We start from the raw sequence: 25,620 nt of genomic DNA, 5'->3' as shown, positions 1-25,620 counted from the left end.
GGGCTATCAACGAATCATTTTATTGCTGTAATCAATCCTCCCAGACAGCAATAGAACACCCTAAACACACGTGCAGCTCTGGACTGGCATTGCCTTCGGCGGGTTCCAAGAGTGTTAGCAGACTGCCTGGGATACAGAAAGTGACACCCTACAATGTAATTAATCACTTATCATTCCATCCTTCTTTGTATTAAATGATACTTGTGTCAACAGACTGCCCTAATACATGTGTATCAGGTGACAGGAAATTGCCCTTGATCTGACACAGGGGCTCTCTGAAACCTCCTGCTCGGGAACAGTTATGAACCTCAGAGGACCAGCTGCCTTGGGTCTCTGGGCAGTGACTGTCATACATGGGCGGGGGAGAGGAGGGGGCGGGGGGAGGGGGTGTTAGGGAGAGAAAGAGCCTAAACAGACGTGAACCAACAGGGATTACAAAGGACAAGAGAATCATTCTGAGAAGGTAGGAGCTTCAAACCTTCCACCCCGATGCCCAGTTAAGAACATAGGAAAATCACAGGTATGTGATGTGGAAGCCTGTGTGTGACTTAAAACAAGACTCCAACCATCTTGCTTCCCTAGCTGAAAGAGTCTAACAAAAGGAACGCCTGCCTGATGACAATCTTCTCTAATTTCCTTTAGACTTGAAAAAACTTCAAATTTTAATACTGTGGCCAAGATTTAAAAAAACTAGTGAAACACGGTATATATCACATCATGGGTCCACAATAGCTGATCTGTTATTCTGAAATCCAAAAAGGCCAAAAAAACAACAAAAAAACCGTCTATCAGACTCTTGGTGGCAAAACGTTTATCGTACTGAATGTGAGTATCTCAGACTTTGCTACAAATCACCAGTGTCTGATCGCTGAGTGCTGCCCGACCACACGGGCCGAGTTCTGGAGCCTGCACCACGGTACCTCGCTAATATCCACATCTTCCGAGTCCTGCAAGCCCGCCTGGCCCCAGCTGCGGGCAAGGCCTTGGGCACCTTCAGCCTCCTGACATTCCCAGAGAAACGGGCCTGTATCACTGTGTCTGACTGGCGCCTTAGAGATTTTTACCCTGAAGTCATAACCTCACTTAATTAGCACCTAAATTATGAAAAACTGTGTCATAGGAAGCCAACATATAAAATGTGGGCAAGTATACACTAAAATGAGACCTAACAGCTGTGGGGGGGTGTACCTTTTACTTGTAAGGACACTGGTCTTATAAAGATCTTAAGAGCCATGACATTTCAGGCATATTAGCCAAAGGCAGGTGAAAAAGGTGGCCTTTCTGTCATTGCCTAGAACTTCAGAATAAAATAAGGTCCTGCAGTTCTGACTGTGTGTGCTGTGACTTAGTTCATTAACATTCGGTTTTTCTACACAACCCACAACCCTACCCTCAGACCAAAGTAACTCCACCTGGAGAAGGATGGGCCAAACAAACCAAGCACCTTTCCAATTATTACTAGTTATCTTCTACTGCCCTAGAGGGAAAAATTCCAACAAACTTCACACCTTTATATTTCAAACCTATCTACCCATTTGAACCAAAGGGAACACCCAAATGCCAGTGCTTTTACCTGGGATCAATAGGTACCACAAGGGCCACCCTTATTCTACATCCTTTGTGCTTCTCCCTCGCCCTCTCCCTCTATGATGCATACTTGTCTGGAACCCAAGTGGTAATTACTGTTTTCTACAAAGCCCATGAGAGCAAAGATGCAAGCCTACTATTAGAGGGGGGACTGGGCTGCGTGGCTCAACTTCCACTGAACGTGAAGGGAAGTAGCAACTTTATACAAACCAAAGTAACTCATAGGATCTTTAAATATTTTCAGCGCATGTGGGAAGGGATGGGATAATGGTTGGGAGTCCAATATGGTGCCTCCTAACACAAGTTTCCCAAGGCAGGTTAAAACACAAGATGTGCAAATTAGTTCCAGGGATATAAAGTGCAGCACATAGTGAGGGGATCGCTTTGTAAATTATATGGATGGCTGACCACTATGTTGCACACCTGAAACTAATGCTCCTATATAATAAAGAGCTAATATGCTAATTAGACCTGACAGCAGAACGACCAGTGGGGTGGGGGGTGGGGGAGGTGGCGCAAGATTGATTGCCCCTCAGAGGGTGGCGGCAGCCAGGGCTGTAAGGGCCGAGTCCCTTGCACGAATTTTGTGCATCAGGCCTCTAGTATAAAATAATACTGAATGTCAATTGTAATTGAAGAAAGACTTTGGGGTGAAAAGTACGGGCCACACCATTGACCCTGATCATTTAAGGCCATCATTGACCAAGTTTCACCTACAGACAAATAACTCTTCAAGGCAAGACTCCTGGTACATCTGGACATGGATGGTGTGGATTACACAACCACATATGGGTAAACGATTCATGCGCCATGCTTCAAATTGTTGGGAAAATAATAAATACTGCTTAAAAACAAAATCCAGCAAGTTAAACTAATGCCAGGCTGGCAACAGGTACATTATACTGTATCCTCACTAAGAACAATATCAGATTTTAATACAATTGCACATTCAACTTCTTGGTTTCAAATATTCTCACATTTGGAGGATCATCAGAAGCATATCAGAAGGTGACATTATTTGTCTTCACTTAAAAATACTAATGTCGCCCTAACTGGTTTGGCTCAGTGGATAGAGCGTCGACCTGCGGACTGAAAGGTCCCAGTTCGAGTCCTGTCAAGGGCATGTACCTTGGTTGTGGGCACATCCCCAGTAGGAGGTGTGCAGGAGGCAGCTGATCGATGTTTCTCCCTCATGGATGTTTCTAACTCTATCCCTCTCCCTTCCTCTCTGTTAAAAAAAGCAATAAAATATATTTTTTTAAAAAATACTAACGTCAAGAGCAGCAATTTCTTTGCATTGTCTGGTTTTACTACACCCCCAGGTATTCAGGTAACTGGTGACCTACAGGAGGAAGGTGAGTTGGCAGCGGAAAGTCTCTAACCAAAGGCTGCCACACTGCAGCGTTTTACCAGCCTTACCTGTAGGAGGAGCAGCAGCAGCAGCAGCAGCAGCAGCGCTGTACTGATGGCCTACTGACCTTTCAGTGGGGAAGTGCATGGGGACCGGATCTTGAGACCTCCCCCACCCGACCATCCCCCACCCCACCATCCCCCACCCCGACCATCCCCCACCCCAACCCTTGGGAGAGGCTCCCTGGCCCACCCTGCCTCCTCCTGCAGAGTGATGCCCAGGCATGTGGAGAGAAGGGGTCCGTGTTTTGCAGGTTCTGAAAGGTTTTGACCCCCCAACACTATCAGCGGCTACCCGATTCTTGCACCAGAATATTATCACACCTCCTGGGAACCTTCCCTGCAGGTCCTAGTCAGAGGGCCTCAGAGAGCAGAGGACAGGCTCCAGGCTGTGATTTCCCTGCCTGCATACCAGAGATCACGCCCAGGAAGAAGAATCCTGTGGCACAGGCGCTTTCCTCCTAACACACCTACTGGTGGGGAGGCCAGGGAGAGGGGCCTACATCCCTGACCAAGCACAACAGGTGAGAGCCGGCCAACAGCCGAGGCCACAGCACAGGACCCACAGTACCACCTCCAGGTAGCCCTGACGAGGACACCAGGCTTGGTGGTGGAGTAAGATGTCAACAGAGGAAAGCTGCTTCTCCCCGCCAGGCGTGCCACCTGTGCGGCAGCCTCGGCCCAAGGCCTGGCCTCCTAGAGCCGCCCACAGGTATCCCAGGTGGCAGCAAGCTGCCAGCTCCCTGGGCCTGCGGATGGAGAGGCCTGAGCCAGCACCGCGGGAGAAAGGCGCCACTTGGCAAGGTGATTTCTCCTGAAACAGGCTCACGGGGGCTTAGATCACAAGCCCTGAATGGCGCCACCACACGCAGCTGGAAGCAAGGCCAGTCAAGAATATCCAGACGCCGCAGAATTATTAGTGGGGGGACACTGCAGTACCCGGGTTCGCGTCCTGCACAACCACGTGTGGCGGGTGACCTGGGAGGGCAGGTCCCTTAGCTGCCCTCCAGTCCCAGCGCACTCTGCTGAGCAGGCCCGCCGCGAGGCCCGAAGGTTCCCACCACTGCCCTCCCACCCCGGCCGCACTGCCCACCTCTGCGCGGGGACCCCTCGATGCTCTCGGCGCTGGATGAGTGCGCGTCGGCCGGGGCGCGTCGCAGGCTAAAGTAGCCACGGGGTCGCAAGGAGCCGCTCCGCGGGGAGGGCCCGCCGCTGGGTGCGCCGTCCCTGCGCGCGAAGATGCCGCTGAAGAAGCGCAGCAGCCTGTGCTCCGAGACCGCGCTGGGGCCGGCGGCCGCGGCCCGCGCGCGCTCCAGCCGCTGCAGGTCGCTGTTGTCCAGCGTGCGGTTCTTGCTCTTGCTGCGCTCCCAGCGCTCCAAGTCCGAGAGCGCATCGTTTTTGCTGAGCACCTCGCCCACGTCCAGAGTGTTGCGTTTCTCCGAGGCGGGCTGCGCGGCGGCCGCGGGCTCGGGGACGACCCCGGGGTCGGCCACGGTCTCGCCGCCCGGCGCCCAGGCCAGGCTCATAGAGCTGCTGTGGCGCCTCCCGCGGCCCGGGGCCCGTTCCCGCGGGGCCTCGGGCCCGCTCCAGTGCCTGAAGCTGAGGCTCCGCCGCAGGGGCGCGGCCCGGATCCCCTCCACGTCGGGGCTGCCGGGCGTAGGCGACCCGGGTTCCTGCTCCACGGCCGGGGGACTGCCGGCCAGGTCCGTGGGCTCCGTGCCGCGTGTGCACGGCCGAAGCCGCCCCAGCTCCAGCTGCCCGGTGCTGCGGGTGCGGTAGGTGCGGACGTCCCAGGCGCGCGGCCGGCAGCCCTCTGGGTCCTCAGTGGCCGCCGCAGCATCCTCTGCCTCCTCCTCCTCCACCAGCCGCCCGGGCGCGTCCGGGGAGCGTCCGGGCCGGAGCTTCCGAGTGGGACGCGGGTCGGGACCACCCGGGCCTGGGGCGGCCAGCTGCTCCTTCCTGACCATGGTCACGGAGATGCGGTAAACGGTCTTCCTGGGGGGCGTCCCGCGCGGCATCGCGTCCGCGGGCGGAGACGCGGGCTCGCCGCCGACGTCCAGCAGGTACATGTCGCCCGGGGCCGCAGCCGCCGCGCCGCCCGCCGGGGCTCCTCTGCATCCAGCGCCGCGGGCCGGGACGCGCGATCGGGCAGTCGCCGGGCGAGGCGGAGCGAGCGGGCGCGCGGGGAGAGGGCCCACGCCCCCTGCTCGCCGCGAGGGCCGCGCTTAAGCTGCAGGGATGGCGCCCCTGGCGCCCGCCGGCCCGTGCGCCGCGCGGCACGAGTGCGGGGGTCCGGGTCCCAGGCGCCCAGCCATGGGCCCGCGGGGCGGGTGGGCGGAGCGGCGGGAGGGCGGGCAGTCAGAAGCCGGGACGGTCTGGCCGGCAGGTGCGGCCGCGGCGCGCAGGGCCCGGGGCGGGCGGCGGCGCCCGCGGCTTCATTGTCTAAGGCGTGCGGCCGGCTCGCATCTTCGGGCCTTTTTTGCACAGTTCGGCGACTCCGGAGCCTGCGCCGCTCCCAGGGCCCGAGACGCGCAGGCAGCTGCGCCGCCGCGGCCTAGGGGCGGGAGGGCGGCGGTTTAAAATGGAAACGCGCTCCCGGGCGGGGCGGGCGGGCGGGCGCCGACGTGCAGTGACCGTGGGCCGCGCGCTCAGCCGGCCGCCAGGTCCCGGGAGCGCGGCGGTGGCGGCGGGAGCGCGGCTCGGCGGGCAGGCCGAAGCACCGGGGTGGATCGCGGCCGCGCGGACCGGAGCCTCCAGGGGGTCCACCTGATGCCCTGCCTGAACATTAACCTGACACCAAAACTCTGAACTTGGCTGCAAAAATGGATCCTCTCTCATCTGCTGCTGGTTTATGAAGCATCTCCCCTAAACACGGTGTTTGACAAGATCGTGACTCAAATCAGAAAGACTGCTAGTTGATGGCATTTGTTAAAAAAGGTATTTTAGGTACCTCTAACTTTGCACAGGAACACGTGCACTCCCAGGAAGGAGAGAACAAAGAGGGGTGACGATGGCAGCTCTGAGATGGCTGTGCTTCACTCCTAGTACTTCCCAGTGTGTGCGGAAAGGCTCTGGACAGGCAGGTACTTGCTACCTGCACAACAGGCAGGAGAAGACAGTGGTTAAGAGCAGGAAGAAGCCTTGCCTGTCCTGGCCAGGCTTGTCCACTTCCTGGCCACCTCCGTTTTTACACCTGTCAAATGGCAACGAAGGAAATGTACCTGAATGTGAGCACTCTTGTGAGGACTAACTTCGCTAAGGAACTGTGTGCTGGGCACTCTGTTTACCATTAAATTAAGCACCCATTTACCATTAATATGAACACTTTGTTTCTCTTCCATCAAACACCCCACTCGCCACCTCTTGGCTCTATAATCGTGGTTCCTGACACTACTCGATGCAGCGCAGCACGGGGTTCACACATAGCTGACCAGAGTCTTGGTTCTTCACGATGTCTTGAACAGAGAGATTTCAGGTTGCTTGTTCAAGTTTCAGAAGGAAAATCTCATAAATACAATTTCCACCAATCAGACCAGAGGCTCCACAGCCTTCTCTGGGCCGAGACATGCTAAAGGTGGTGCAGGGGCTGCTTCTAGGGACAGTGCTCCTGGCCAGGCGGTCCTCCAGGTTCCAGGACCGTCTGCAGGGGCTGCTTGCCCCTTCTCTCGTCAGGCAGCGAGTATGGGGCACCTGTCATGCTCATGGCACTGAAAGAACAGAGAGATGAGTCGTGAGGTCTCTTATGAAGGAGGGTATGACCTAGGAAACCTGAATTTCAGTCACCTCAGAGTGAAATGAAATATTCAGATTGAATGAGATAAATCAGAAAGACTGCTAGTTGATTCAATTTATTTACTTAAAAGGGCAGGGAGAATACTCTGTACGACTCCTTAATGATGGGTACGTGCCACTGTGCATTTGTCCAAACCCACAGGATGTGTACCACCAAGAGTGAGCCCCAGCCCTGGCTGGTGTGGCTCAGTGGATAGAGTGTCGGCCTGCGGACTGAAGGGTCGTGGGTTTGATTCTGGTCACAGGCACATGTCTGGGTTGCAGGCTCAATCCCCAGTAGGGGGCATGCAGGCGGCAGACAATCAATGATTCTCATGATTGATGTTTCTATCTCTCTTTCCCTCTACCTTCCTCTCTGAAATAAAAATATATTTTTTTAAAAAAAGAGTGAACCCTAATGTACCCTATGGGCTCTGGGTGATTGTGATGAGTCCATGTAGGCTCATCCATTGTAACAAATGCAGCATCTGGAGGAGGATGTTGATAATGGGGGAGTCCGTGTATGTGTGGAGGCCCGGGGTACATGGGAAATCTGTGTGCCTTTGGGGCAGTATTGCCGCAAACCCAAAAATGCTCTTAAAAATAAAGTCTGTTAAAAAACACACACACACCCCAACACTCTAAAGCACATCTGACCACCCTCAGTGGCTGTACCTCACCAACATGATTCCTACCCACAGGGTCTTAAGCTCTGTCCACCAGCCTCCGGCACCCAAAGGTTCAGGAGCAATGCCTCTAACATGTCCTCAAGGCAAAGTGAGGGCGCCGGGACAGATGGGTCTTACCTTTTAAGCTTCAATAAAAAGCCCTCATTGTTTAGACCCAAGAACCACCAACTTCAGGAGTAGGAGCCAGGCAGATGAGGTTTCTAGAGCCCATCAAGTTAGGGGGATGCGGAGGCTCAGAGAGGGTGGGCACTTTTCCGCAGGCTACACAGCTATTGGCTGAGAGCTGAACCCAGGGTCTAGGGATCACACTGCCTCTACCCATTCCCATGCTACAATGTCATTTCCGTTATCTCAGGAAGTGTCAGCATTCTGCTTTCTTGGCAATGAAGAGAGGAGCAAATGTGTGACTGTTATTGAACTTGACATTAATGGAACAAATGAGATTTGAACATCTCAGTAAGTTTTCATTTACTCATTTTTCTGTTTGTTCCTTTATTCATTATTGCAACGCTAAGCAGTAAGAAGGCGGGGCCTCTGTCCCTAAAGAATTCACAAACTCATGAAAGATGATGCAGTTTTCAAGGCCAAGTGATTTAACATGAAAAAACAAGAGAGGAGGACACTGATTAGGTGAGGACACAGTAGCCGGCTCTCTTTCTAACAGAAGAGCACCACTAAGATCGGCCAAAGCCATGTTACAACTGCAGCTGTAGAGACTTAAAGGCCAATATAATACGTATATTGTTATCTGAGGCATTCAGAGCCCAAGGTAAAAAAATAAAACAGTATCCCTCAGAGCCCAAATAATGAACCGCTGCTAGTGTCTTCCAATTAGTGCATGGTTGTCCCAACTCCAGCCCAGGTTTTGCACTTAGCCGTAGGAGGATGCAGCCAGCAGAGTAGAAGATTCCATTCCATCCACCTTAGATGACACTGAATCTTAGAAGACACTGAAGGAGGGAACCTCTTCCAGCCGCAGCCCAGTGTGTCTGGCCACTATTTTGTAGTGTCTCCCACCTTGCAAAGAAGCACTGATTTTTCTCCCCCAGCGTCATAATTCCACATTAGACCCGTGTCTAGAGACTCTAGACTGAAAATCCTGAGAACCGCCTCTCCCTACTGCCCCGGATACATGGGCTCTTCCGATGCACAGAAACAGAGGCTCAGACAGAACCTGTCACTCCAAATCCCCTTTAACAGCCAGACCTGCCTTTAAATAAAAATAACCCCACTATATATGTTCAAACGGCATTGTGCTTTATTTCCCTGCTGCCTTTTAAATGGGACCTTCTAGACCAGCGGTTCTCAACCTGTGGGTCGCGACCCCTTTGGGGGTGGAACAACCCTTTCACAGGGGTCGCCTAAGACCATCGGAAAACACATATATAATTACATATTGTTTTTGTGATTAATCTCTATGCTTTAATTATGTTCAATTTGTAACAATGAAAATACATCCTGCATATCAGATATTTACATTATGATTCATAACAGTAGCAAAATTACAATTATGAAGTAGCAACGAAAATGATTTTACGGTTGGGGGTCACCACATGAGGAACTGTATTAAAGGGTCGCAGCATTAGGAAGGTTGAGAACCACTGCTCTAGAGTCTAGAGACCATCTAATTTTTCCATGCGATGGAATATATCACCATGTTGGCAAAAAAAAAAAAGCCTGCAGTTGGTCTCCCTGCCTCATCCACACCAAAGAGCAGGCGGGCAGACCTCAGTGCTGCTGGGACCCCATGGTGGAGGGGGGGAAGGACTGCAGAGGGGTCCAGGACAGGGATCAGCCTGTCTCCTCCCGTTCACCACCCTGGCAGCTGGCTTCGCTCTCCCAGTTCCAAGTTTATGAGATCCTTTGGCCACCCTTCCATGACTTCCCTGTTCTGTGCCATTTCTAACTGCCTATAAATTCAACACCCTGCACAAGAATGCTATTTCACAAGTGTTACTACAGCTGATAAGCCTTATTTAAAGGAAACCATGGGTAGTCAGCAGAGTCAAATGCAACTCAACCTGACTTCCAATAACAGAGCTCAGTTACTAATTATGCTTGCAGTATCAGCAGAACCCAGCCTGTGGGCAACAGAAAGCTGCCAAGCAGTGGCTTTCCCTGGCCCCTGCAGGTCCATCCAGGAACCAGCAAAGAGCCCCTCCTCCAGGTCAGGGGCCGCCCCCCCGGAAAGGTTATTGTTAGGCATCGGGATGACTGACAGATACTGTAAGAAGCAAAGAGAGCCCTTGCTAGTGTTCTTAGTGGTTAGACTGCAGCGGTTCTCAACCTGTGGGTCGCGACCCCTTTGGCGGTCAAACGACCCTTTCACAGGGGTCGCCTAAGACCATCCTGCATATCAGATATTTACATTATGATTCATAACAGAAGCAACATTACAGTTGTGAAGTAGCAACGAAAATAATTTTATGGTTGGGTCACAACATGAGGAACTGTATTTAAAGGGCCAGAAGGTTGAGAACCACTGGGTTAGAGCATCAGCCGGTTCACCCAAGGGTCACAGGTCCGATCCCTGGCCTTGGCCAGGGTGTGTGCAGGAGGCAACCAATCAACGTGTCTCTCTCACATCGATGTTTCTCTCTCTATCCCTCCCTCCCTCCCTCCCTTCTACTCTATCTAAAAATTAATGGAAAAATATCCTCGGGAGAGGATTTTTTAAAAAAAAGCAAAAAGAAAGATATTTATGTTTCACGAGCAGTTTCATGTGTTACCTCTTGGCATGAGACTCAGTGGGATCATTTCAGGAGGAAAGTGTTCTGAGCTCAGCTCTGCAGACCAACAACCCTCCTGCAATCGCCCAGCCTGGGCTGAACTCACTGGGGGCCCATTTTCTCATTTCATAAACTGGAAGCCACAAGTGGAAGAGTAAAAGAGGAAAGGACTTGACCCTAGTCTCTGAGTCACCGGAGGACAAGTGTGGGTCTGGGGCCAGGACATGCTGACCCAGCAGGAAGGAACGCCGGGAGGTCCTCTGAGCACCCGCATCCCGCCTGCTTTTCCTCCAGGACAGCAGTGCAGTCCCCACCCACCGGCCACGGGGCTGCGTGTCATGTACAGAGACACAGGCATCACAGGCAGCACCCACCCTCCACACCTTTTTCCATTCACGGTGTGCTCCAGGCGCAATGAGACTAACAGCAGGTCAGCACTATTTGTCATAACCCAATCTGGTTTGACCTAGATTAGAAGAAAAGGTTTCGTTGGTCCACTTCCTGTCCAAAGGCATCCCTGGATCTGAGGATCAGGCAGTGTTGTAGAGAGGCCAGGGCCACTGGGTGACTGCGGGTGGGGTGGGCAGTGAAGGAATCAGAGATCCACCCGCAGCCGTACCTGGCGTCCAGCTCAGTGTCCCGCCCATAACTGTCATCTCTGGGCTGTCTTCCCAGGGATTCCTAGAGGACAGACAGCACTACGAGGTGCTGACAGTCGTGCACCCTGAGTGGGGCAGCGGCGTGGTGCTCACACTTCACCCGCCAGGCCGATGGGGAATGCTGCCCCAACAGTCAGTGGACTGGCAATATTTCAGCAAGAGGCCCACCTGCTTCGACAGTCTCCCATTGTCCAGCAGGTAGACAGTGGTGTGAACTGCCCTGACCCCGCCCAGAGCACTCTGCACAATGACAGGGTGCTGGGATGGGGGTGGGAGTGGGGCTGTGTCACAAACAACATCTAGGAAAAAGTGTTATGTAAAAAAGAGGTAGGTAAGAGGCAGACAGAAAATTATTATTTCTCACCAAAATACTTAAAAATGTCTTCAGAAAGGGAGGTGGGATTTGGCCTTCATCCAGAGCAAGACATCTCTACCTCACACCGTGGGCATGCTAAGCTGGACCACTCCTTGTCAGGGGCTGTTCTGTGCCAAAAGTGTGGTCATTGCCAAATAGCTCCGGGCCGGGCGGGGGGGAGGGGGAGGGAATGCCACCAGAAGAGAAGCACTACTTCAAAGGGACAGGCAAGACACGCGTGGGAAGGGGCGCGTGGTTCCCCCGTCCTTACATTAACTTCCCACTTTTTCATTTTTTTAATGCAAACATTCCTTGAATCCCTGACTCTGAATATATTCATAAAAAGCTCCCAAAGGTCTCCCAGTGAAAAGAGAAGCAATTATTCCCAGGAATCCCTCCCAAAACAGGAAGAACCGCTATCATGATAGATGAGAATACTGTGGGTCCTCACTCCATGACAGACACATCACCAATGACATTTAGTGTAAGAGTCTCACGAACGTGAATGCTGGAAGGAAAAAAAATTAAGTTTTGCCACCATTAAATCTTTAAAATCTAAAGCAGCATGTTATCATCAATTAGAAAATGTCCTATGCAAGGTGCATGAAGGTTTTGAGCATGAGCCCCCTGTGGAGGAGACAAAGCACCGAGAACACGTGTGACCTCAGCTAAGCTCGCTGGGTCACCTTCCAGGAGCCCGGGCAGGGACCTGGGCTCCAGTATGGACAGGCCAATGGGCCGAGGGCTGGAGCTGCCTATCACACCATCCCCTCCCATGTCACTCCTGCACTAGGTCAGGGGCATGACTCCATCCTCTGCAAATGTGAACAGCCATGTAAATTACTGCAAGCTAGGGTTTAACAAAACCCACCTATATATATAAAAGCATAATACACTAATTGTCCGCTCGGGAGTTCGACCAGGAGAGCAGGAGTTTGATCGTTTGCTATGATGTGCGCTGACCACCAGGGGACGGGGCAGGCAACCAGTGGCAGCAGCAGGGGGCTGAGGGAGCAAGGGAAGGAAAAGGCAGAGAGGCAGGGAGGCCAGGCACAGAGACCCTACCCTGCACGGATTTCGTGCACCAGGCCTCTAGTTTTCAGATAAAGAAGCTGACTGCGTGGGAGCCACCTGGCAAGGCCACAGTGGGGATCGGAGAAATTCCAGCCCCGTGTTCTTTCCTGCACACACCTGGTACCGTGAGCCAATAGGAAGCATCTACACCCATACTGAGACTTCATAATCCACTTAAGTTGCCAATGAGAAGTCCTGATTTTTTAAAAATATGTTTTATTTCAGAGAGGAAAGGAGAGGGAGACAGAGGTAGAAACATCAATGATATAAGATAATCATTGACTGACTGCCTCCTGCACGCCCCAAACTGGGGATCGAGCCCACAAGGCATGTGCTCTGACAGACAATCAAATTGTGACTGTGACCTCCTGGTTCATAGGTTGATGCTCAACCACTGAACTACACCAGCTGGGCTCAGTCTTAATTTTTTTAAGATGTGCCAATAAGTGTCAGTTATGAGTAGATCCTCACTCCCAAACAAAGGAAAATGTCAGCAGTTTCTTGATGGCATTTCTTCCTAAGTGTCAGGCAAAGGTGTCTGAAGATAAAATTAAAACCAAATGTATAAGCCGTCACATTATGGAAACAAACACAAACTGCCTGTGGTGCTCTCCCCTCTTCCATCCGCCCCAGCTCTCTGCAGAGATTCAGCTGAGGAGTCAGAGGGATTTAATCTAGGGCAACACACACTTTGCACCTGTCCCTTGGACAGCTGCAAGGAAGCTCTGGAATTTGTGTGGAGAAAAACCAAGAAATTCCTACCCATTGCCTAAGCTTCCCGGTCTCCGAGGGCATGCAGGGCCGACCTGGTCACATTTCCCTCTTCGAGACCCACTGGAAGGGCCGCCTCTAATAACAACATCTGCAGGAGCGTCTTCCAGACACTCGAACATCAAAACACAGGGACGAGTCTGCCCGCCCCTCAAAGCAGGCTCGGAGCCCCACTTCAGACACTGCCAATTAAATGTGTGTGACATCTGGTGTTTACCAGGCTTGTCTTCAGAGTCACTCACCCCAAAGGTTTGCCAGGTCCTGGGTTTTTATGAAAATAAAAATCGAGGTCACGAAGAATGCCCCGGGAATTTCGATCAGTACTGTGACCAAAGTCACCATCAAGAAAAGCCAATGGTATCCGTTCTCACCTCTGCATCACATTTGGCGCTGGCTGCAGAGATATCGGGGAATCTATCTGTGCCCAGGGGACTTGAAGGTTTGATAGGTTTTTCTCTAAATGTCGAAAGCAACATGACTAAGATGCCTGTTCAAAGACCAAGCCCTACCACCGCTCCCCCCACCCCAAACAGGTGACCCCCTCCTTCTCTTAGGAGCCACTGTCACCCGCTCAGTGTCCCAGGCTCGGAGGATAACCGCCCGGTGGCTGGTGGCAGCAGGCTTCCTACTTCACTGGGTAGTTACAATCTGCGTTAGAATCTGGGGAGACAGGGGAAGTGGGTCACGGGGATCAGATCTGACACAATAAAGAGGAATAAAACATCCGCGTCTTCTTATCAGCGACCAGCCCGCAAGGAGCAGGGGAGGCGTTCCTGCAGGGGAAAGACGCTGGGTGGACACACACACACAGAGGCCGGGCGGTTACTGGGCTCCTTCATCTGGTCATGACGTTCTGCTCTGCTTGCCTCCTTTAAAAAACTCACCACCAACATCAGAATCGTCCATGGAGGAAGTGGGGGTGATAGATACGCTTGCCACGGCCAAACAATTTCCCCACCTCAGTCTTTACTCCCCTCCTATGCCATCTCTGTCCCGGGGAGGGATCTGGCTGGTGACAAACCAACAAGACTTCCCAGGTCTGGAAAGGAGGTTAATGAGCCTCATCCTTCCAGCTCTGGGAACTACCATCCGTGAGTCAGTCCCATAACCACCTGAGACATTACGAGTTGGCTTGGCAGTGAGTGAACACAGAGCCAGGATTCACGTGCCACCCCTGGGCCCCTGCTTCCTGCTGCCACTCCCTCACAGCCACTCCACCCAAAGGGGCGCTCAGCATCCATGGGGACCCAGGTCACCTGCCTCCTCAGCTCCAGGGGTCTTTCCCTTCCTTGTGCTCCTAGGGCTTCCTCCCATGGCCACGCCCTTGATTGTCTACTCTGCAATCTAGGGCTCCAACCACCCCTTCTCTGCCCACAACCTCCCACGCTGGCCATCCTTTCTCTGCAGACTCCACTAGACCTGTCAGGAGACTCATTTAACACATCCCCTCCTTCCCAATCCTTGGGGTGCATCCCTAACCGGCAAAGGGGCATGACACTGTCTGCTCCAGCCACTACTCTGCAGGCCTCTGCTGTCTCTAAGACCACCTGGGCTTCCCCGCAACTCCAGACCAATGGACAGGTGCTCCTCAGAATGTGTCCATGGCCAGCAGCATCAGCTGGGCACTTCCCCCCGACCGCCCCTCCACACCTTCAGGAAAGGGTGGGAGGCCCCTGGTCTACTTCAGGAGCCCCACCTGAGGGGCTGGGCGCTGGCACCCTGCAGGCCCATTGCAGCCCTGGTGCCCACGGACCTATCCAGCTATCCAGGCTTGCTGCCTTCCCTGAGAACATCACTGCAAAGATGCGCTCAGCTCAGCTTTCCTGGGGCCTCCAACCACACCGTCTCTCCTGCTCACAGTTGGCAAACACACCTGGTACCATCAGTCACCATCGTCTCTCCTTGGGCCAGCACAGAAAAATACTCAATTATCTTCCATTTAATACTAACAAACAACAACAAACAGAAGCGGAAGCCTCTCCTCCATCTGCATGCCCTTCGGCCTCTACCAGTCACCTCCCAACAGCTCGAACTCCTCCCTCCATCGCCCACCCTCTCATCCTCCTCTGGGTTCCCAGAGCAAACAGGGTACAATTCTGCTCCGACCATGAGACTCCCTGTCACTCCTTCACTGGCATCCCAAGCCCCCCTGCCCCCACTGCAGGGAGTGGCCAAGGGGCTGGGCTCCACAGCGGGCCAGGGTGATGCAAGCCCTGTGTGACCCCGGGAAAACGGCCCAAGTGTCTGTGACCCGTCTCACGGTGATGACAATACAGGGAAAATGTGACAGGCAAATGTGTCGATGTAGCGAGCAGGCCCCCGGGTTAGATGTGGAATCTGTAACCATTACAATCTAAATAAAGCTCAGCAAGTTCAGAAAGAAACGCGATGATGTTCACGAGCATTTGCCCTGGTGCTCAGAACCCATGTGCGTTCTGCTGCGTCCCTGGATTCTTCACTCCATCGCAGCAGGCTGCTCTCTAGTCCTGAACTCACCGTACTCAGCCTCACCACCGCCTCCTGCTGGCGACTGACTGCAGGACCAGCTAATCTACTCATCACAGGAGCCTGGGCTCAGGAGTGCCCCACCCCCACCACACACCTGTGCACACCTTGTTTTACTGACCTGACACCTGTAATTTACATAGCCACTACCCCCCCCACCACCACCAGACCCCCACCAGAAGACCAGGGTGCTTGACACAGGACCCAACTTTATCTCTAAATCCCAGCCCTTGTCTGGGCACTGTTTAATAAATACTGCCTGATGGTTAGCGTTGTCAATCCCGGGGGCAGATTCGACATTAATTCTGAAAGGGCTCAGTAGTGCCTGGGTCAAGTTGCAAGTAACAGCAGAGGCCTGCTGACTTGCTTGACCCGCCCCCTTTAACACCCTGTTTACAAGGCTACACCATAGCGTCCCTCCCGGACTTCTTCCCCCTCAAGTGTATCTAAGAAGCTCCAAAGATTAGGGAAAGACAGGAAAGAGGGTGATTCATTTCTTCCCTGACCACAAAAAATGAAAAAAGAGCAGATCTTGGGTGGCCACCCCTGAGAAAGCATGCCCTTCCCTCCGCAGTGACTGGGGAAGGCCGGGCTCAGCTGGAGCACTTCACAGATGTTCTTCCCTTTTCTTTCCCAAATGCCTGTGAGGGTGAGGCAGGTACTATCATAATCCCTATTTTATGCTGGAAAGCAAGTCACAGGGAAGTTGAAAAGGTGCCCAATCTCACAGTAAAGGGTCCAGCAATGTTTGTGCCGCCACCTCCGTCAACCTCCCCAACCTTACTCCACTCTCAGGAAAGCTGGGACCCGACCAAAGGGAGCCCTGCAGGGGTAAGCGAAGGGCGGCAGGCCTGGGGGTGGGGGGTTGGGGAGCAATGAAACGACTTTGCAAAAGAGAGCCAGAGTTCTGCACTCCACTCAGCTTCTGACCCCGGCGGGGAGAAAAGAGGAAGGAAAAGATGGAAGCCACGTGGTAAGGATTTGGGGAGCAGGTAGGCAGATATGGTGGTTCAGCACACAGGTGCTCCTCACCTAAATTCCCAGGAATGGGGTACTGAAAGTTCAAGGCACAGTGGGGTCAAACAGGCTCCCATTTCATTCGAATCTCCAGGGACAATGCCAAACCCACTCTTGAGACTCCATTCCCTTCTAGAGTTGCTGGAAAGGCTGAGCAAAACCCTCAGCCCGCTCCCCTCCCCTCCCCTCCCCTCCCCTCCCCTCCCTCCCCTCCCCTCCCCTCCCCGCTGAGCCCTCGCCTCTCCACCCAGTTCACAGGCTTCAGGCTGGCTTCTGCCTCCTCCTGAGACTCCAGGGCCTTCCTCCCTGAAAGCCAAGTGGCCCCACATGGCCACACCCACTGCCAAATCTAACTGTAACCCGCCCCCTCCAGAGAGCCCTGAGCCCCTGGGCGCCCTCTCCTGCCTTTGCCTGCCCCACCCAGGGTGCCCCCAGTGCCCTGTCACTCCTCCTCCACCCAGACCTTGACCTTAACCCTGAAAGGCAGCAGGAAAGACAATCCATTGTAACCCTCCTTCCCTAAGACAGAAATACTCACTTATAAAGCCATACATTCTTACCCTCAGACACATTCCAGATACAATTCCATCAGTACCAGGGCCTGGGCATTAGGAAAACCACACATTTCTGAGAAGACAGCCAGACCTCCACGGGTTCAGCTACCCAGGCCCTCACAGGGTGTTAGCAGTGTTATTTCTGAAGCAAAATCTCATGGCTAGCAACAAGACATTTTGCTAATAGAAAAAGGAGGTGTCCAGCCCCAGCTGGTTTGGCTCAGTGGATAGAACATCAGCTTGCAGACTGAAGGGTCCTGGGTTTGATTCCAGGCAGGTCGGGGGCTCAATCCCCAGCGAGGGGCATGCAGGAGGCAAACAATCAATGATTTTCTCTAATCATTGATGTTTCTCTCTCTCCCTCTCCCTTCTGTTCTGAAATCAATAAAAATATATTTATAAAAAAGAAAAAGGAGGTGTTAACGAACAAGCAAAAGGGGTAAAGTGTAAAGGAAAAATTTCCATTAATATTGCACCAGCCACTGAGGTTGTGACGACCTGGACTAGCCAGACAAACATGCTGAAGTTCATAATGATGTTTGAAGCCCAGCTGGGGCTGCTGTAACAATGCCTCAGACCGAGGGGTTTCGTTAACAGAAGTTGATTTTCTCCCAGTCCTGGGGGTGAGAAGTCTGAGATCACGGTGTGGGCAGGCCTCGCGCCGTGGCGTGTACATGTCCTCTTCTCCCTGTGTCCTCACAGGGTCTTCCCTCCGTGCCTGCCCGGGTCCGAATCTCCTCTTCTTACAGGGACACCAGTCACGCAGATCAGGGTCCCTCCTAGTGATCTCAATATAACCCGGTGACCTCTGTGAAGACCCCGTCTCCCAGAACAGTACCATCCTGAGGCCCGGGGCCAGGACTCCCGCATACGAGTTCAGGGGGAATACAATGCAGCTCCAACAGATGCCATCGTGACTAGCAAATAATAACCACCATTCTTAAAGTAAGGGGAGTGGTTCAATGTGTGACAGTCATGTCTGGATTTACAAAAGGCATTGTTCTCAGTGAAAACTCAAAGCAGCCAGACATCGACCAGGCCCTGCTAGGCACAGCTGGGCTCCTGGCGTCCCGGCGGCGCCCCTCATGGAGTAACAGTTACCAGCAGGTGACAAAGGAAGGCCTCAGAGAGGAGCTCCCACAGGAGGAAGCAGAGTCTCCACCCTCAGTCTCAAGGCCATCCTGCCTGGGGAGCTGGGAAGAGTAAGGCCCGGTGGGCTGGATCCACCCTGGACTCTGTCCTACCTTCCCATGGAGTACGTGGAGGGATGGATTTCTCGCTCAAACACAGAATCCGTGTGCTTGAGGTCAGCAATCTCAACCCAAGGCCCCCTGCTCCGAGCTGCGTGAATGCTGCTTTCTCCAGCGAGCTGTTACAGTAAAGACCGTATCCCTAACTTCACAGAAGTCAAGACTTGCGGTGTAAGATTCTATTGTTTCTTACACTTTTACTTTAACGTACCCATAACACACATATATCATGACCACTCTGCAAAAGAGGTTCTTCAAACCCAAATGTCCATTTCCAGATAAATGACAGCAATACCCTGGGTGCCCTCGCCCCCATCTCCAAGCCAGTGGGAATGGACCACAATCTTAGGGCAAACTCATCCCTCCAGCTCGCTCTCTCATCACTTACTGGAATTCTCAAAGTTGCAAAGGCCTGGCCTCACTCTGCATCGCCCTCCCCCTTCCATAAATCTCCAGATGTAAACCCAGGATCTTATTCCAACAGAACCGCCCCCTCCCCCGCCCCCCCGCCCCCACCGCCCCAAGCATCCAACAGAGCCACGATAGGGGGATGGGAGTGTGGGGGGTGGGGGGGGTGGGGAGGGGTCCTTTGAAATCTCCACTGAGCAGACTAAGCACAAATAAATCGTACTTCTGAAATGTGTTATATTCTATGTATATGGTTCTGTAGGTGGCATCCCCACAAAGTAAGGCGTCCAGCTCCAAGGTGACTGGAAAAGCAACACAGGAGCCACCTGCTCCTTCAACTGCACCTGCTCTCTGCTTCCACCCGACTCGCTCACAGCCCAGCCTCAGACACAATGCAGTTGTCATCAGGTATCAGAGAAACGCTCTCGGCCCAGGTGTGTTATCTCCACCACTTTCACTTTGGAAACTGGGGGAGGGGAGTACAACCCTGGGGACATAAAGGGAAAGTAACAGAGAAGTGAGACCCTGATGCGACCAAGGGCGGGAGCCCAGGCTGCGCAGGTATGATGCTGCAACTCTGAAACAGGTCCCTGGGCCTCATTAGCATTCAGCTCACCTAGCAACAAATTCAAGACATCACTTCCCAGTTTTACACCCACTGTGGTTCTCACCACTCGGTTTATTAATACACACCTGAAAAATGCATGTGCCACAACAGCGAAGCATGACCTCCAAATGGAAGGAAGGGCTTTAGGGACAAAGGTGAGGCTAGTGACCCTGTCTTCCAGCTTCTGTACACATAATCAACGCCACGTTCTCAATACCAGCACGCATGCACTCCCAAAGCACACGTCTGCTTTTAGATCGGTCCTGACCTTGTAGGAAACAAGTGTTTCTGTTAACACACACCTCAAGCAAAGGAGAGAAGCTGGGGACACTCAGGGTAGAGAAATTAACACTCTTCACTCACGAAAGAGCTTTGTTTGAAATGATACGATGCAATCTGAAAGTCATTTTACTTCTGAGTGTGCTGGGCTTCCCATATGAATGCAATCACAGTGGCAAAGACACCACGCGCTGGCATTGAAACGCACCGCCTACACCTCATAAATGTTTAGCTGTGGTCAAAGGTATCCAGGAGGGCGACTCAGACATTCTGATAGAATAGGCTGGATATTCCCATTCTAACCTTCTCGAGCCCCTCTGCCTCCAGGAAAATAAAGCTGAGACTATAACGGACACTTTTCAGATGGCATTATCATCAAGCGCTGCCACGTGGGGACAGAAGAGAAGGTCTTTACACAGTCCCGTGGGTCAGGATGACAGCGTGCCAATTTTAGGACTGGCCGGGGGGTCGACTGACTACCAGCATCAGGGCCATGTCACTTCCCATGTGTCACTGTCCTGAGACCACTTCATCTCCACTAAACCCACACAAGGTCCTTGAGGATGACCTTCAAGTGGGCAAACCACTCTGTACGCCCGTCCCGCGTGGGGACAGTGGTGTACCTATTACAACTCTTCTTGTCATCATTCGGCCAACTCTGTACGTGATGGAGACTCTGATGCCCCTTTTCAACCCATCACGCGTTAAAATACTCAATTGGAAAATCTGCTTCCTTCATCTCGCTATTGCAGTTACACAGCTAAGCAACCTCAGCTGTCCAGGAAATACCACCGCAATGAACACATCACTGGGCAGAGAAGAAGCAATTCACGTCCCTGTCACATTTCACATGTTGCAAAGAGACGGAGGGGAGTGTGCATTACAGTGAATATTCAGTTATGATTAAAATCCCTCCACTGCCTTTTATCACTCATCACACTCCAGCCCGAAATAAGCAGCTAAGAACACTGATGACAATCTCCGCTGGGCAACCGTCAGGTTCTCCTCTGGTCCTTTATCTTACTCTCTAACACGGACGCGCGTCGCTTTACATGAGAAAGGCTATGTTTGATTTCTACACTTGGGTGTAGGCTGGCTTTTCGACAACTTTGTTTACGCTCTGAGCAAATCAGAAATGATTCTTAAAATCTATCTTTACATCTATCTCGTGGTCTGCTCAAGCCTTTAAATCCTTCTTGGAGAGTTTCCCCTTTACTACTTAATCCATCAAAGAGTGAACAAAGTTGGGGTAATCAGGAAGAAGAGCCCAGTGAATCTACACCCCTTTCCTTTAAGTAGCAGCAAGGGGTGACACACATGACAGCTGGGTCTTATGTCCTTTTCACAGAGGAGAAAACAGGCTTTGAGAGGTCATGTGACTTGCCCAAGACTGGCGAGCTGGTGAGTGATGAGGGTCTTGAGGCAGGTCCGCTGCCTGCAAAGTCAGGCTGTGCGTGGTCAGTAGAGAATGGATATGATACCTTTCCCACTTCGGTTCCTCTCCAGTGCTGAGCGCTCTTCCCTGCGGCTTTGGGATGGGTGGGGCCGCGTTCACATGCACACAGCTCCCCCAGCCTCCAGGAGAGGGCTGTTCTCTGAAGGTGCAATCCATGTTGTCACCCCACACATGTGTGACCAGGTAACCTGCTTAGGGCGGTTCTTCAGGGTTGAGTAAACCAGCCAGGAGAGTGTAGGAGACTGCATCTCAGAGACCCAGGAACCCAGGAGAGGCCTTGGCTGGGAGGGCAGAGCCTTAGGCTGTGATGGACAGAGGCTGGAGGGTGACCAGATGGCCTGGGTGATGATGCCCCACAGGTTGGATGGGTTGCTCCTAGAGGGACAAGCTGATGCATGTCAATCAGGGAGCTTACCACAGACCCCTCCCTGTGCCATCTGGGGAGCCCATCAGATGGTCTCCTGCCCAGTCCAGGTATGTTTTAAAATGAAGGTAAATGGACCCCCTTAGTACCCACAGGGAGCATCATTCTGTATTTCTCTCTCAACTAAACAGCCATTACAAAACTGAGTTCCAAAAACAAGGTGCCCAAACTTTAGTGTCTTATACTAGAAGACGCCGTCATGTAAGGCGGCCTCCTAGAGAGGAAACCTTCTCTTAGGGGACCCTTGCCTTTCAACACCTGCCTGTGTCTGCAGGCTGCTTTACTTCCTCTCTGGAGCAAGGAAGGATGGGAACATAAATCAACCCACCCATCCCGGTGAAAATCGCCATTTCTTTACCTTAGATTCCTAGAAGCATACTCTGTGGGTCAAAGTGTACCAATATTTTATCCGTTCACATTTTCAAACTGCTTTCTAGAAAAAATGAATGATTCTGACTCCCACCATCATTATTTTGGAGACTTAAGTGTTGCTCGTCCCCTCCCTACACACAGACACACAAGCGTCCTCTGGTAACAGGCCCCCTAACACACACACACACACACACACACACACACACTGGTCATAGAGATGGACATTTCCATGTCCCTGTCATCAGTGGGTTTAACCTTTGCTTATTTGTTCAAATAATGGCATCTCAGGCTAATTGGCACTTTTCCCTTTACCTCTGGGAATCTTCATGTTTTTGTAACCTGTTTGTCTGAGCTTTTCAGACATCAGGAAGAGCCATTTGTGTGTACCATTCTCTACACAGAGGTTTCCTTTCATCTGTCAAATGGGGATCAGAGTACATGAAAAACAAAGAATTTTAAGACAAGTGGATTTTCCGGAGCACAGTTTTCCGAATGATACCATGCCTCTCTGCCGGTTGGCATTTCCCATCGAGTGGTCCCACCTGTCCACAGACAAAGGTGTCTGTCGTGGCCGGCTCTTCACACTGCCCACAGTCCCAGAGGCTGGAGTTCTTCCGAGGCGCATGCCAGCTCTTTCCACTAAACATTCCTTCACTGAGTCTTTCTAGACTTCCATCTGCATTGAAGCGATGCTCACAGCTTTTTAATATGCAGAGACTACACTTTTTCTATTCTGAAAGTCAGTACCTTTTTTCAGGTTGTTTGTCAATGTCCTGTTTGCCAGACATTCTTCAGAGCAGGAAGGTGGGGGACAAGCTCATTTGCAAGGACCCCCAGGACTGCAGTGGTCACTGGTTGGCCCAGCATGAGCCTGCAGACGCTTATGTTCTTTTCTGCTGTATCCTCAGGGCCTAGAGCTGCCATGGAGAACAGCTAACATGGGATGGATGGATGGATGGATGGATGGATGGATGGATGGATGGAGAGATGGCAGAATGGGGAGACAGGGAGGCTGGAAGGGACAGCCGGAGGGGGGTGAGTGATGCATGAGCCCACAAACACACCCAGCACCCAGAGCAGCAAAGGGCTCCCTCACATCACTCCCCGTAGGCCTGGTGATGCCTATTTTCATCTTTTCCATCCAAAGATCACTTTCCAATCAAAAAGACATTTTTCTGACAGGCCCCCAGCTTGGTCACCCAGTTTGCTTTACTGAGATCTGTTGCCTTGGAAACTCCCTAAGTTAACGGGAGCTGGAAACTAAAAAGCCACTACTTGGATGTAAAAGGCTCTCCAGAGTCAATAATAAGAGAAGCCAGGCCATGATCTCATAATGGAAGAAGCAAAGTATTTCTAATCGATTTCATTTTCATCACCCCCATAACACCTAGGACCTAGGCCAGCCGTGGGCAAACTACGGCCCGCGGGCCGGATCCGGCCCGTTTGAAATGAATAAAACTAAAAAAAAAAAAAAAAAAAAAAGACCGTACCCTTTTTTTGTAATGATGTTTACTTTGAATTTATATAAGTTCACACAAACACTCCATCCACGCTTTTGTTCCGGCCCTCCGGTCCAGTTTAAGAACCCATTGTGGCCCTCGAGTCAAAAAGTTTGCCCACCCCTGGCCTAGGCTCATCCCAGGTCCTTGGATGAGCGACACCTGGTGCACTGTCTGCTCCCAAGCTCCCTTCCACCTCATGCAGCCTCCGGGCAGCTCCTCCACACCTGGTCCCAGGACCAGCTGCATCAGCACAGAACGAGGCACAGGTGTTAGAAATGCACTCTCCGGCCCACCCGACCCACTGGCTCCGAATCTCTGGGCCTGGGCCCCCGGAGGCCACCCCCTGAAGCTTCCAAGTGTCTCTGCATTTCTGCAATGACACACAGAGCTCATTTTAAAAAAGATGTATACAAAGGTGAGAGGCTTTTAAAGTGTGACCAAATCAATGATGGAATAATGGAAAGATTACAATCTTCTGGAAAAAGAGGCAGAGCTGCACCCAGAATGCCACTAGGACTTATTTTGTAATCCTATATAATAAAGAGGTAATATGCAAATTGACCCTCACACCCTCGCATCACAAGATGGCCACCCCCTCATCATCACAGATGGCCGCCCCCACGTTGTCACAAGATGGTCGGCAGGGGAGGGCAGCTGTGGGCGACCAGGCCTGCAGGAGAGGGCAGTTGGGGGCGATCGGGCCGGCAAGGGAGCAGTTAGGTGTCAATCAGGCCAGCAGGGGAGCAGTTAGGGGTGATCAGGCTGGCAGGCAGAGTGGTTGGGGCAATCAGGCAGGCAGGCAAGTGGTTAGGAGCCAGTAGTACCGGATTGTGAAAGGGATGTCTGACTGCTGGTTTAGGCCCCTGTGGGATCGGGCCTAAACCGGCAGTCGGACATCCCCCGAGGAGTCCCAGATTGGAAAGGGTGCAAGCTGGCTGAGGGACCCCCCCCCAGTGCACGAATTTTGTGCACTGGGCCTCTAGTAGAGAAATAAACGTCTCCTCCAGACTCACCCCTGGGTTAGGGAAAATTAGCATTCCCTCTGCCCCGCTAAGTCCTCAGGCAAGGCTCTCTGCCTGGGGACCACACCCACCTCCACCAGGGAGCCTACCTCTAGCGGGGAGCCCACCTCCACCACCCATCCCTAAACAGCAACACAACTGAATTCCAAGGCATGTCAAATTAAAGGTCTTAATAAGCCTTCTAGAAAGGTCTACGCCTCCTTTGGAGCCCCCACAGAAGTCACACTGTCCTGTGTCCTCCATGATCCCATCAGAGGGGACACTGCAGGGGCTTCATGTCAGCAAGACGACCACAGATGGGATGAAAAATAATCCCAATGCCAGTTAAGGCTGGTCGGTGCTCAGAACACCACAGGCACTGGGCGCATGCTTGTTAGATGTAGTCCCCAGCATTTAGTCCCCACCTTTCACAGGTGGGCACCATGTCTCCTCTCCTTTTTCTAAATCAGTGGTTCTCAACCTGTGGGTCGTGACCCCTTTGGGGGTCAAACGACCCTTTCACAGGGGTCGCCTAAATACATCCTGCATATCAGATATTTACATTACTATGCATAACAGTAGCAACATTACAGTTATGAAGTAGCAATGAAAATAACTTTATGGTTGGGGGTCACCACAACATGAGGAACTGTATTAAAGGGTCGCGGCATTAGGAAGGTTGAGAACCACTGTTCTAAATAAAGGGCCAGAGGCTCACTTGGCCACAAAGCAGTGGTGGAGGGAGGCAGAAATCTGGACCCAGGTTAGACTGGCTCCCCTGCTCCTGACCCAGGAGATGGAGAGCCAGTGGGAGGGGAGAACGTTCCGGACAGCACTGCCTGGCGCAGACCAATGCAGCCTTCCGGCTCCCTGGCTTTGGCACTGGCACAGGAGGGGTGCCCTCCTCTCAGGTCCCGAGAGAGAGCCGACACCCGCACTCCTGTCTGAGTGTGGCTGCAGCTCTAAGGCAATCACGGTGACGAGGGTGTGATCCCGAAGAGGAGGCGCTTTCCAGGCTGGGGCTGAACTTACACTAGGAATGGAACCCTCTCTCCAGGAGAGAACCATCCGGAAGGAGGAGTGGCCTCACCGCTGACCTGGGAACCTCTGAGGAAGGCACTTTAATTGAAGCAAGTTTGGAAGTGCCCTCTACAGACCCTTCATGGGGCCTTATTACGCAGCTCTCCGCGTGCGGAGGGA

The 25,620-nt window shown here is 52.5% G+C and overlaps 1 protein-coding gene across 8 annotated transcripts in view; it reads right to left on the bottom strand.

The window, feature by feature from the left end:
• AGAP1 (ArfGAP with GTPase domain, ankyrin repeat and PH domain 1) overlaps positions 1 to 25,620 on the bottom strand; it is a 413,197-nt gene that overhangs the window by 294,626 nt on the left and 92,951 nt on the right. For 2 of the 8 annotated variants that reach the window (XM_036318650.1, XM_036318653.1), the window contains exon 1: positions 4,091 to 5,559. The exons of 4 other annotated variants lie outside the window; for them this stretch is intronic. In XM_036318650.1, the coding sequence (XP_036174543.1) occupies positions 4,091 to 5,066 (976 nt within the window). In that variant the 5' untranslated portion in view covers positions 5,067 to 5,559. Of the gene's footprint in view, positions 1 to 4,090; positions 5,560 to 25,620 lie in introns of those variants that run through there. 2 more of the 8 variants (XM_036318651.1, XM_036318652.1) reach the window with 2 other exon arrangements.

Source organism: Myotis myotis, unplaced genomic scaffold (assembly GCF_014108235.1).
Source record: "Myotis myotis isolate mMyoMyo1 unplaced genomic scaffold, mMyoMyo1.p scaffold_m19_p_8, whole genome shotgun sequence".
Lineage (NCBI taxonomy): Eukaryota > Metazoa > Chordata > Mammalia > Chiroptera > Vespertilionidae > Myotis > Myotis myotis.
The sequence above is the reverse complement of the archived record's forward strand: the minus strand, read 5'-3'. Positions and strand labels throughout refer to the sequence as shown.